General features: G+C 43.6%; 1 protein-coding gene across 2 annotated transcripts in view; it reads right to left on the bottom strand.

Moving 5' to 3' along the window:
- TPD52 (tumor protein D52) overlaps positions 1–9,473 on the bottom strand; it is an 81,764-nt gene extending 72,291 nt beyond the window's left edge. Inside the window, exons 1-2 of one of the 2 annotated variants that reach the window (XM_048507401.1) lie at positions 9,394–9,473; positions 9,244–9,315 (exon numbers count right to left, since the gene is read on the bottom strand). In XM_048507401.1, the coding sequence (XP_048363358.1) occupies positions 9,244–9,265 (22 nt within the window). In that variant the 5' untranslated portion in view covers positions 9,266–9,315; positions 9,394–9,473. Of the gene's footprint in view, positions 1–9,243 lie in introns of both variants that reach the window. The other variant, XM_048507400.1, reaches the window with a different exon arrangement.
- Between the last annotated feature and the right edge of the window lie 4,035 nt (positions 9,474–13,508).

Genomic DNA, 13,508 nt, shown 5'->3' with positions numbered 1-13,508 from the left:
TATGTTCAGCTGAGATGATCACAAGTATTTCTCCATCGAGAAAAGAGTGGATTTGGGCCTCTGCATGCAGAGTGGAACACCTGCTTGTTGATACGGGCCTTGGCTGACATACTGTCTGTCCTAATGAGTACATGCCAGTTCCTCACAACTTCTAGAAGTAGGGGGGTGCTTTCCTGAAGTCCCTGAGTTCCAAGGCATTTATTCTCATTGTCTTTTCCTTTGATATCCATGTACCTTGGGCCACATGGCCAAGCAGCAACACTCCCCAACCGGACAGACTTGCGTCTGAAGAGTTGAACAATATTTTCTGTAAGACTGGCCCTTCCACAGTTGTTAATTGGCCCACCAAACCAAGCGCTACCTCACAGACAGTATTAAGCTCAGAGTTTTGCTATTCTTGTTCAGATCTCTAGTTGATAATGCTGGAGGAATAACTGATGTGGTCTGATGCATAGGCAGGCCCATAGAGCAGTCCTTATATAGGAGATCATATGCCTTAAAGCCATGGTGGCGAACCTTTGGCACTCCAGATGTTATGGACTACAATTCCCATCAGCCCCAATTGGCCATGCTGGCAGGGGTTGATGGGAATTGTAGTCCATAACATCTGGAGTGCCAAAGGTTTGCCACCACTGCCTTAAAGGATGGCCAGAGATATCAGGTGTGTAGCCTTGGCTTTGACCATAACCTTGGCCAACTTTGATAGCCTGGAAGCCTTGGCTTTTGGGAGGTACAGCACATTCTTGCATATGTCTATGATCACACCGAGGTGCTGCAGCCGTTACAACAGGGTAAGACTGCTCTTTTCCATTTTTAATATGAAGCAGTGTATCCTCAGACATTAAATGGTCCTGAGAGTGTTCCTGGTTATTAGCTTCTGCTTAAGGCAGCAGATCAGGAAGTCATCCATTTGGAGGCCTTGATGATGCCACCAGCACTATGAGAACCTTGGAGAAGACCAGAGGGGCTGATGCCAGACCAAAGGGGAGAGCTCTAAACTAGAAATGCCAGGTCTTATAGGCAAATCAGAGAAGCCAGTGATGCCATGGAAATATGGGTTCCCATGAGGTCAATGGAAGTCATGAAAGCCTTGAAATATAAAGCTTTTGTGATCAATTGCAGGATCTCCACTTGGAAGTGCTTGTGGATCATGAATCTGTTCACATACTTCAGGCTGAGAATGGATCTCCATCCCCCTTTCTCCCAGGCATGGTGAACAATAGGCAGTAAATTTCTGAGTGATTGCCTGTACCTTTAGTAGGCATTTGATAGTGGCCACCAGTCCTGAGGTGTTTCTGCATGCAGATACATCTTAGAGACTGAAGGATATGTTCTGGGGGGAGGAGGGACCTGCAAACCTCTGTGGCATAGCCTGATTGGGTGGCTGCAGAATCCAGTGAACTAGCCAGGAGCAAAGCCATTCCAATAACCAGCCCCACCCCCACCCCCCCAACACCATTATGTCCCTGACATAATGGTTTTTCTTGCATGGCCAGCTGATTAGATATGCTAGACTTGAAGGACTGAGGTTGGTACATCCTGTTGGCATAGGGGCCCATTCAAAAGGAGCATCTGGTGCTTGACCACTGGATGTTCCTTTGATCTGGTCTGACCCAGGATAAGGTGTGATGGTAATGAAGGAAATAAAGGGAATAGGAAGTGAAGGTTTTTCTGTTGTCCTGTCGTAGATTTCTGGGGATGGTCATCTGTTTGCCTTTATTTTCAACCAGGATTTGGCTAAGATAGCGCAATGGGTAGGCTATTACCTAGGAGTTAAGGAGGTCCTTTCCATGAGTGAAGCCATAGAGCATCCGGCCATAGAAGCCACCACCATAGAGAGGGATGCAAAGGTCACTGCATCCAGGGAAAATTATTACCTTCAGAACATAGCCAATTCCAAGAGAAGCCAAGAAGAGATGTGAAGAAGGAAAAAGAACAGACTGAAAAAGTACTGAAATCTCTCTCTCAAAGCTTCAGGTGACTTTAAGAAGAGGACAAGGAGCCCATTCAGAAGCGACACTTCCTCAAAACTGAAACTGGGCAAATCCCACCTAGAAGACAGGAAGCTGAACAAATAATTGGATGCCTTATGCAATTGTTGGGAATCACACATTCCATTCCAAAATGCTCTCCCTCTCAGTGCAAGAAGAACTTTATTACAAACACACACACCCTTAAGCAATACAGGGGAGTAATACCCAAAGATTCATTGTGCTCTGAATGACAGAACACTGGAGGTGCTCATGATACTGTTGCAATATTTGTTTTATTTACAAGCAAAAGTCTATTGGGAAAAAACAGATTCAAGAAAACAGGCAATATCATGTTATGCCTTTTCCTAGGAACAGCTCTGCAACTCAGACAGCTTGAAGTTTCAAACCTACTTTCACTCCGTTATATATCTTATGCTACTTCTCCTCAAACTGATGGATTTTGCATAAGAGAAGCTAGGGTCAACAAGCTACATTAAGACTCTTTTGATAAATCCATGATCACCATCTTTTGGCATGAATGGCTAGGATTAATCAAGTTTGCTGAACTCATAAGCAAGCGGTTTTAAAGACACTGTACATCTGGAATCCAAAAGCTATTTTTGAAGAGATCCTTATGTTTGATGTTTGCTCAAGGGAAAAGACATCTACTTGGGTATGAAAGAATACACAAGCAAACATTTCAGCCTTGGCTTTACATAAGACATTACAAATTGAATCAGAGCCTTTTCTGCTTCCTGAAATATGCACAAATGTGGTTATTCAAGTTGCCACACTCCAACAGGAAAAGTGTCTAGCAAGAGATTTCTTAACAAAAGTTGCAGCAACAGATCACTATCAACATTTAACTGTATGAAAGTTTAGCTTCACCAATATTTTATAAAATATGCCCAAGCTCTCTTGCCCAGATTACTTGGCATCAGGAGGCCCTACCATTCCATTTACAACAGGGGTAGGGAACCTGCGGCTCTCCAGATGTTCAGGAACTGCAATTCCCATCAGCCTCTGTCAGCATGGCCAATTGGCCATGCTGGTAGGGGCTGATGGGAATTGTAGTTCCTGAACATCTGGAGAGCCGCAGGTTCCCTACCCCTGATTTACAAGATGATAGCGGCTAGACCAGGGGTAGGGAACCTGCGGCTCTCCAGATGTTCAGGAACTACAATTCCCATCAGCCCCTACCAGCATGGCCAATTGGCCATGCTGACAGAGGCTGATGGGAATTGTAGTTCCTGAACATCTGGAGAGCCGCAGGTTCCCTACCCCTGGGCTAGCCAGTTCAACCAGGCAGCAGCTTGTGTCCTAGAGCTATAAAAGTGCCTTGAAGCCACCGTTAACTCACAAACTAAAGGGACAAATAAATCCTATCAGCATTGTTTTCCTAAGCTGAAAGGCACAAGTGTTTCTTTATTACTCCAGACAGCCCCTACAACAAAGCCAGGAATTCATCACAGTGCAAGGCTCCATACCAGAAAATACCTTTGGAAGAGGCAGCTACTGCAGACAAGCTTGTTTACAACATTAATACCTGTGTATTTTATATGACATGATTCTGAGTAGCAAAACAAACCAAATGGCACCTTTTAAGACTAACCAAAGCTACTTTTTTTGAAGTTATTCTCTGAATAATGCAAGTCTCCAACGTATTTTTAATGAGCATTTGATTTCAATCAACTAAAGTATGCTCAAATCTTCAGTACAGTGTAAAGATATACAAGCACTTTTGGCTATGAGAACACTGTTCCATGTACCGTAGTAATTACCACCACCACCACATGTTTTATTTATTTATCTGTGTACTTATTTCCCACCCATATCTGAAGTCCTGGAGGGGGGGCGGGGGAGGAGGAAATACAATCATGTTGTGCTGCTTAGCTACATAAACATTTTTACCAGGAGCCCTGGTTCCTAAATTACAAATTTAACAACTGCAATATTAATTCTAGTATTGCCTGAAAGTAAAACATTTGGATTATCCTAATCCCTTTTTCCCATGATCTCTTCAGCTACTAATTTCTCCAGTTACCCGACCTGCCAAAATACCTACTACCAGGTGATTCTATGGAATAGCACAGAGAAATAGGTTCCTTGACAGGTCAAGGTGCCTCAGTGGTGGTGGAGATAGACTGCATTTTGTGTAGATAGCAGATTAAACAATGCTTGGTGGCAGAACTGGCCAGAACTGGTTGGAAGCACAGCAATATGTATTGAATCCAGAAATTAGATATGCTGTTAATCCACCTGGTCCTTGATCCGTCTGTTCTGGGTGAGTTTGTAGGCTTAAATCTGGGGGGAAGTACTATTAGCTTCGTGACTCCAAGCCCAGGTCTCTTCAGTAGCACGTCATGCCTTTGCCACATTTTAACTGGCACAAGACTTATAACTTTTAAAGAAGAGAAATCTGCCCAGTTACTTATGGTTTGATTACATCCAAGGGAGGTGTCTGTGGTTATTCTTCATGGAGTCTGTTTTCTTTTTAATAGCTGAGAAACTTAAAATGGGGCAGAATGTGGCAGCAAAACTTCTGATCGGAGTAAGATAGAGAGAACATATCCAGACTGAATTGAATCTGGAAATGAATACACACACAAAAAGTTGCCTTAAACTCAATCAGAAAATGGAAGAGAGCTGCCAATATGAAAGCAAGAAAGGAAGAGTTAAGACTTCTGCACAGTGTAAACAAAGTAATCACATACAAATATGTGTAGGAAAATCCAAAAGCGTATAACAAATATCACAGTCTCATCAACACTTCAAAAAGTCGTCAACAGCTAAATAACAATGCAATATCAAAAATATCACTGAAATATACATCTTAAGGCTGCATAAACCTGAAGGTTACACAAGTAGCTTAAGATGATCTCTCGAGCGGGAGCTTCCAGGCACCACTCATTTTGAAAAGTAATCTTCTTCAGCTTGTTTTACATTTCTCAATAACCAGAGACAAAATAAGTGGAATACGTGTTGCCACATAAATTCTTGACAAAGAATTAATCAAAAGTATTTGCCACTGTAACAATGTAAAGATAATGGGAACAAAAAGACCTGAAAATAAAGAGGGTTTTTTCCCTTTAATCATTAAAGGAATTAAAAAACAGCTCACTGAATACCAATTAGAACAGGCTTGTACAACGTAAGCCGAGCAAGGAAAGAAGGGAGTGTCTTGGAAGAATTAAAGTTGCCAATTAGCAAAACAGAAAATAACTTTATGTGGCTTTAACTAGGTGAAAGATTTAATCAGCATGTTAGAAGAAAAGAAAAAGGTGGAGATAAAATTCTCCCAAAGACTGGATATTTAGGGAACTGCCTAGGATTTTGGCTAGAAAGGGGAGGTCCCAAATGTGGAATGTGGGCAGAGGAGAGAGCAGAGCTGACTCTAGGGAGGGTGGAAAGTAAAAGTTAGAAATTGTATATAAAAAACCCAGTAGATGTGATTGTGGGCTGGCATTAGAAAAGATTCTCCAGCTCTTAGCTTTTTGAGCATTATAAATAACTGCTTGATTTCCACCTCGTGTGATTATTGGTCTCCTCATACCAAGTAACAGATCCTAGGTCCTTTGTGGCGAACAAGAGTGGTCATTACACCCACCTGAGCAGAGTTTTTCCCCTCAAACTAGTTGCCTTCAATGTTCAAAGGTGATAAATATATGTACACGTTTCATTTATGAGTGGCTATTTTCACTTCGCAGAGGTCTCAATTCCACAGATCAGATACTCAATCAGATCACTGGTTCAAAGTCAGTACCCTCTACTCGGACTGGCAGCAGCTCTCCAGGGTTTCACACATCACCTGCTTACCTGATCCTTTTGCTGGAGATGCTGGGGACTGAACCTAGAACCTTCTGCATGCCAAGCAGATACTCTTCCACTGAGCCATGGCTCAATGAACTAGCACCCTGAAAAATCTACCTATTCCCACGCCAACTGAAAGTCATCAAAATCCCTTTGTGCTCTTAGCTGTCAGCGTAAGGTGGGTAATGGCAGGAGTCAGTGCCTTTATGCTAATGGTACCTCAGCTCTGGATAAACTGCTTGGCACCTGCTTTGTTAGCCATCCGATGAAAACTTCATTATGTATACCAGGTATTTTGACAGAGTGGTTAGTTTTAGCTGCTGTTTTAGGCTTCCTTTCGATGTTTTACATTATATTCTGTCTCAAACGTCTCTTTAGAAAATCTGACTTTTGATCATTCTAGAAGCATAGCTGACAAAAAGGTATATGTTCGATATAACCATTAAAATGTATAATTTTCACATTGTGAAAAGTCACTGAAGCAATTTCTTCTAAAGAGAATTTTTTTACCTTTTGTTACCAGAATAATTACTACGCAAAGCTCTGCAATTCAAGTGTAATTAAGTTTAGAAAGTATTTCCAACCCCAGTGGATTTATCGTTGACATTTTTAGCATAATTACAAAACCTAAGCTGGCGCCCCATGAACTAAAATTTAAGGGGGGAGAAGAGACACTGCTTCTACAATTCACAATTTTCAGAAAGAAAATAAATTTCCATCAGAGGACAGGGTAACTGAAATCAAAGCAACCAAAAAAAATTACACAGAGATTACCTTTACAAAGAGTATATTGTATGAGCAAATACAGCCTAACCTTTAGTCTACAAAGGAAGGCCAACCCAACGCAGGTAAATGGACATGAATTTTTAAAACAAGTTCAGTTTTTGATAAATTTGTCTCAATTACCACAAAAACCATAAAAGCATCCTAAGCAGCTCCTAAACTCTGAATTGATGTACCGCATGACTTCTACAATTTAACCCCTAATACTTATTCAGCTCTGGATTTAGAAACACCATTCTTGTCATCGCATAAGTCTGCCATTATTTACAAAATAAAGGAAAAAAATTATCACCTTCTTTATCCTGTCTTTCTGAGGAGCTCAGGGTACACACATGGTTCCCTCTCATCCTTCACTGTCTCCTCAATAATTCTGTGAGGAAGGTTAAAATAATAGAAAGGGTGACTGGCCCAAAGTTAGTCAAGCCGCTTTAAAACTGTGGCCCCTTCCGCACATGCAGAATAATGCAATTTCAATGCACGTTGAAGCTGCGCAGAATAGCAAAATCCACTCGCAAACAATTGTGAAAGTGGACTGAAAGTGCATTATTCTGCATGTGCGGAAGGGGCCTTTACCAGGATTCAAATCCAGGTGTTCCAAACCCTAGTCCAATATTCTGACTATTATACCACACTAGCACATCTCTTTCTACAAGAAAAGCTACCATATATAGATGATATTTTGCTTTTAGCCAATAATACCCCAAAACCTCTATTGTTAACATCATAACAGAAACTTCATGCTTCCTCATGGGTTTGGGAAAAAACAGAAATATTCCATTTAAAGCCTGAGTGGTTCAGTTAATGTGATCCTTGGTGTCTAGGTCTCTGCTAACTGCACCCTCTTTAAAGTCTGTGTAAAGTGCCAAAACCAAATGCTCAGCAAACCTCACTGGCAAGCCAAAGATGGAAATCCTTCCCCGTCAGAAGTGGGAGTTCTGCCACCAGTTTCATTAACAGCACTCCTGAACACTCAGCCATTTAAAATCAATTCTTGAATCAAAGATTCTTGCAGAAGCAGTAATGCAGACTTTATTAGTCACATGCTGGACATCTTTGTTTTCTAAAATGCCTACCTAACAGAACTAGGCAGGCACTAGGACAGTAGGACCCAAACACAGCATTCAAAAACAAGGCATGTAGAATGAAGTTACAATTTTGGTCTTTTTGTTTTTGATGAGACCGAGAATCCCAGTGTCTGATCACCAGAGGTTGCTATGGAAGCTGGTGACCACACTTAAAGAGTTCTTCTACTAAGCGTCTTTAGTCCAGTAGAGTTTGCTTTAGTTCAGTAGTTTGTACAAGCCTCTGGCACCAAAAAGGGATTTCCAAACTTGTCACTGTTCACTTGTTAGTCACATGCCATGACCTACCATCACTATAGCAAACACGAAGCATCTCAGTCGGATACCTGGAAGAGGGCATCCAGGAAATGCAGTAATAGGAAGTATTGTTGTATATTTGACTGAAGGCAAAATTTTATCTTGCTTTATATTGATGCCAACAATAAACCATCTTTCCACCTGAAAGCACCCCATGACACACACCTCTCTTCCCTTGCCCCTTTTGTCCTCACAACCTTGTGAAGCTTGGTGGGACAAGAGCACTGTGATTGTACATTTAAAGGATGCATATTAAATTGGACATGGCACTCAGTAGGCATACCTAGCTTATGGGACACGCTATGTGTGGAAATCCCCCTGGCCGCTTCATTGATGTTTCAGGCAGTGAATTGATCCCCCCCACCCCACCCCGTTTAATAAGGACAGGGAAGAAGACAGGAAAGAGGCCTGCTTGTTCGTTTTGAGATGCCGGGCCATCATTAGCATTATTTCGCGGGATTGCCATATTTTGATGCAACTCGCCTGGCCGAGCATGAGCTGATCTTTTTCCTTTCTTTTTCTTTTTTAAGCAGCTATGGAGAGGAGCGCCTTGCCCTCCCCCCGCCCTCGGCACATCGTGACCGGCAGGCGCCGCCACCAACACCCGAGGCCAGCCGGGGCGGGTCTTGAAAATACAGCAGCAAAGGCAGCGCCGCTTCGACAGCCGAGTTCGCCCATTAGAGCCTCGACGAGGCAACCAGTTCCCGCCTCCCGAATGCAACAAGCAGCGGGAAGGCGCAGCTGCTACTGAAGGAACCTCGCGGCGTCCGGGCAAGCAAAGCAACCCCTCGACTCCGCCTTTGTCGGGTTTCCCCGGAGCCTCCGGGAAGTTTTGGCTGAGGGCCTCGTTTGACGCCGCAGCAGCTTACCTACATCCTACCCCCTCCGTCCTCCTTCCCTTGCAACTACGGGGCCGGGGGGGGGGGGGGTTGCTATGCGTTATAACGACAGGACGACGACGCGGACCTCCCGAGAGGACGGCCGGTCAGGCGCCAAAACCGCCACGCCCCTCCCCTCCCCCTCAGGGCCACTTTCGGAGGCTTTTCCGTCCGGCCGCAGGCATCGCACCACACCTTCCCTTTCACGGTTGCAAGACGAAGTGAAGCACGTAGCCGAGCAAAACTAACGGTTCGCAAGCGCGGCTGCTGCTGCTGCTGCTGCTGCTGCAGTCGTGCAACTGGCTGCAAGCAAGGCAAACCAGGGCGTGGCCAGAAAGGACCCCCAGCGCCGCGGAAGGACTAGAAACCACCTCTTGTTGGAGCAGCGGAGCCACAAGAGAAGCGCCTTCCTCTCCTTACCTTGGTCGCCGCCCCGGTCCATCTCAGCGGCCGCCTTCTTGGACACCCGGCTGCTCAAGTCCTGCCGTGAAGCTGGGCAAGGAAAGAAGACTGTGAAAGACTGTTTTGTCGCGCAACCTGATGGCCACCTCCACTCCACCCCTCACTTACAGCGCCTGACTCCGCTCAAGCGCGCCCTCCTCGCCCGCTCCTGATATAGGGCGGGTTCCCGTTGCAGTCCACGTCACCTCGGCGGCCCAGCCAGCCACCTGACCACCGGCTCGCCCCGCCTGACCCGATAGCGGGAAGGTGAGCGGCAGGTGTGAGGTGCAAACCAAGGCTCCCTCCCTCCCCGGGAGCTGATGCGCCTGAACCCCACGGGGTTGGGAGTTTGAGCACAGTCGTGTTCCAGTACTCAGAAGAATCAATAATATCAAGGGCACGTAAAGATATGCAAGGTGTCTTTTTAATCAGTAGTGTGACTTGCTCTCCTTCCCGATGTTTAGGAAATGAAAGGAATTCCGTAGCAATCCTGCAGACACTCCAACCCAAAAATTTTTTTGTTCAGCCTATAAGCAGTAAGTAACTGCTTATAATGTGTTTTTGCACTGGCTTTTAATAACTATAGTTGTATTGGATATTGCCATGGCTAGCCTGATCTTGTAATCTAAGCAGGGTTAGCTTTGGTTAGTACTTGGATGGGACATCATCAAGGAAATTTGGGGCCCATGTATTCGAGGCAGGCAATGGCAAACCGCACAGGCTTGTTTCTTGCCATGAAAACACTATGGAGCCTGCTGAGCTACAACCAGACATTTTCTACCACCATACAAGAAACATTTATGTTATTATTTTGATCCCTATAATATATTTTATTGTCCATTGAATAGTCACATGGTCCACAAGTCCCATTTTAGTGGTCATAGTCTCAGATACACTTTTATAATGAACTTCAAGAAGTGTGGCACTGTCAGTTGGCACCCACAAACATAATAGTATTGAGCATAATATACCTGGAAAAACATATTTGGAATAGATATCTGTATTATGTGATAGGCAACACCATACATACCCCCTCCCCCAAAAAGCACAGACTGATCACCTAAATGCATCCATAGCCATCCTCAAACTTACATTTGGTCAATCTAACATCCTAGCCCTGGAATGCAGCCTGCCTGACCTATTAGTCACCAGCAGTGAATCTGGTATGTGCCTTACCCTTCACAGACACTGAATAGCTCCTTCATCCCTCTCCCAGTGTGTGTCCTGGGCTTAGGTCAGGTAGGAGATGAGAGAACCTATCTTTTTCATAAAACTCCAGTCAGAGAAAGATACATCTGTACTATAACAATACATATGAATCCACACATTAAGCTGTTGTGCTGAATCAGGCCATTGAGCTATCAAGGGTTGTGCTATCTACTCAGACTGGCAGCAATTCTCTGGGATCTCAGGCAGATTTCCGCTGGAGATATTGGTGATTGACCCCAGAACCTGGAACCTTCTGCTTGCAAAGCAGTTGGTGGTCTACCTCTGAGCCATGGCACCTCTCCACATAAATCCATGCCATTGTGTAATGGCATCTACCATACTGAAGGCAAGTGAGATTCATAGAGTTGAACCAGTTGCCCTGGAGATCAAACAGAGGGCAAAAAAGTCAAGGTCTGATGTTGCCTCCTAGCAGTGGTATTACAGGTTGTCTCTGAATGTGGAGGTTCCCTTTAGTCACTGTGACTAGTAACTGTTAGAACTTGTCACAGAATATCATCCTGTCAACACACTCTCCCTTCAACTGTTTCTAGCACATACAAGGACTATTTTTCTGTGTGGAGTGTTCCTTTTCCTCTAAGGAAATCCCTTCCTCTTCAATCCCCTATCTGAGGTTTGGGGGCTCAGTTCTGTAGTCTGTCCCCTGCAGAGGATATATTTGCCGCCAAGCTCCCCTGGGTCAATCAAAGTTGAAGAGCACATGTGTACGAGTGAATACAAACTTCCCTAGCCCCAGTTTTCCCTCTTGTTGGTCCCTCCCTTGCTGTCCTGCACGAATAAGTGGCCAGACATATAAGTGATCATTAAAAGCAGTCAGATCTTTAAAAGCATTAATAACTGCATAAAAATCTATGTAAGTCAAGCAGATAAATGGGACTGCTAGAGTTTTTTCAGGGTTTGAAAAAGAAGCCTAAAAAAGAACTGGCTACCCTCAATTGATCCTTACTTTATCTCAAAATTCCTCTCTTGAGAAATGGGCTCAAGGGAACTAGAAACTTAACAAAGACTGCTTTCCAACTTTTCAAAGGCTTCAGACTTTGTCTTCCTATTTCTCATCCATCATTGAGCCATGCTGATCATTGTATCTCTTTGCCTTCAGCACAGGAGGATCCTTGTAAGCCCAAGTAAAATTATGTGGATTTGGCTACACCTTTAAAACATAAGAACATAAGAAAAAGCCTGCTGGATCAGACCAGAGTCCATCTAGTCCAGCACTCTGCTACTCGCAGTGGCCCACCAGGTGCCTTTGGGAGCTCACATGCAGGATGTGAAAGCAATGGCCTGCTGCTGCTGCTCCCGCTGCTCCTGCTGCTCCCGAGCACCTGGTCTGCTAAGACATTTGCAATCTCAGATCAAGGAGGATCAAGATTGGTAGCCATAGATCGCCTTCTCCTCCATAAATCTGTCCAAGCCCCTTTTAAAGCTATCCAGGTTAGTGGCCATCACCACTTCCTGTGGCAGCATATTCCAAACACCAGTCACGCGTTGTGTGAAGAAATGCTTCCTTTTATTAGTCCTAATTCTTCCCCCCAGCACTTTCAATGTATGCCCCCTGGTTTTAGTATTGTGAGAAAGAGAGAAAAATTTATCTTTGTTAACATTTTCTACCCCATGCATAATTTTATAGACTTCAATCATATCCCCCCTCAGACGTCTCCTCTCCAAACTATAAAGAGTCCCAAATGCTGCAGCCTCTCCTCATAATGAAGGTGCTTAATCCCTCAATCATCCTTGTTGCCCTTCTCTGCACGCTGCACTTTTTCTATCCCTTCGATATCCTTTTTGAGATGTAACAACCAGAACTGATCACAGTACTCCAAGTGCAGTCGCACCACTGCTTTATATAAGGGAATGACAATCTTTGCAGTTTTATTATCAATTCCTTTCCTAATTATCCCCAGCATAGAGTTTGTCTTTTCCACAGCTGCCATGCATTGAGTTGACATTCCCATGGAACTATCAACTAAGACGCCCAAATCCCTTTCCTGGTCTGTGACTGATAGCAGGACCTCAAGGACCAATGATACACTCAGTTGAAATGAAAAATTTTTATGGTGCTTGAGATTTATTTATTTATTAAAAGTATTTATACCCCAACTTTCAACCATATTCAAAGTGGCTTAAATAATAATAATAAATAAATACACTAATAAAACCAATAACAATAAAATACAATAAAATCACATATCATAAAAAGTCAGGCCTACAATAAAAAATACCCATAAAACCTAAATTGCTGCTTATTAAAATCTAGATGTTTAGAGCTGCTCGAAATAAAAATGTCTTCACCTGACAACTGAAGGAGAGAAAGGAAGGAGCACATCAGGCTTCTGTGGAAGAACACTCCAAAGTCTGAGCTCCATCACTGAGATGAGTATCTCCTGGGGCCTTACTAGAGGGAGAGGTAGCCCTTCCCAGCAGGCAGGTTTGGATGGGAATAAATAGATGATCCTTCAGGTGACTTGCCCCAATGCTGTGATGGAAATTTAAAAACCATTCATTGACCCACCAACAGCTCTGACCAAAAGGCAAGTTTGACCCCTTGTCTCAGCCAACTTTCCCAGCCCATCTGTCACCATAAAAACTGACTTCTCCCTCTAAAATAACTTGTGAATTCTCTAAATTGCCTCTTATCTCATAAACAAGGCTGTGTGTTTGTTTTCAAATCATAATACTTCTTATTCCATTATAGACCCTTCTGCTATGTCTCTGACTAATTACCTCCTAAAGCCATCTATGTTTGTAGCCATCACTACATCCCCGGCAGTGAATTCTACAATTTAATTAGTGTTTTAGTAAAGTACTTCCTTTTGTCCACCCTGAATCTACTTCAGTCCATCAGCTTCACTGGATGACCTCAAATTTTTAGTATTTTGGGAGAAATAGGAAAAGTTCTGTATCCCATGTACAATTTTATAAACCTCTATCATTCCCCTTAGTCATCTCTTTTCTAAAGTGAAAAAATCCCAGACACTTCAAGTTTTCCTCATAGTAAAAGTGTTCCAACCTGCTAATCA

The sequence above is a fragment of the Sphaerodactylus townsendi genome, linkage group LG09, assembly GCF_021028975.2.
Source record: "Sphaerodactylus townsendi isolate TG3544 linkage group LG09, MPM_Stown_v2.3, whole genome shotgun sequence".
Classification (NCBI taxonomy): domain Eukaryota; kingdom Metazoa; phylum Chordata; class Lepidosauria; order Squamata; family Sphaerodactylidae; genus Sphaerodactylus; species Sphaerodactylus townsendi.
This window is presented reverse-complemented; position numbering and strand designations above follow the sequence as displayed.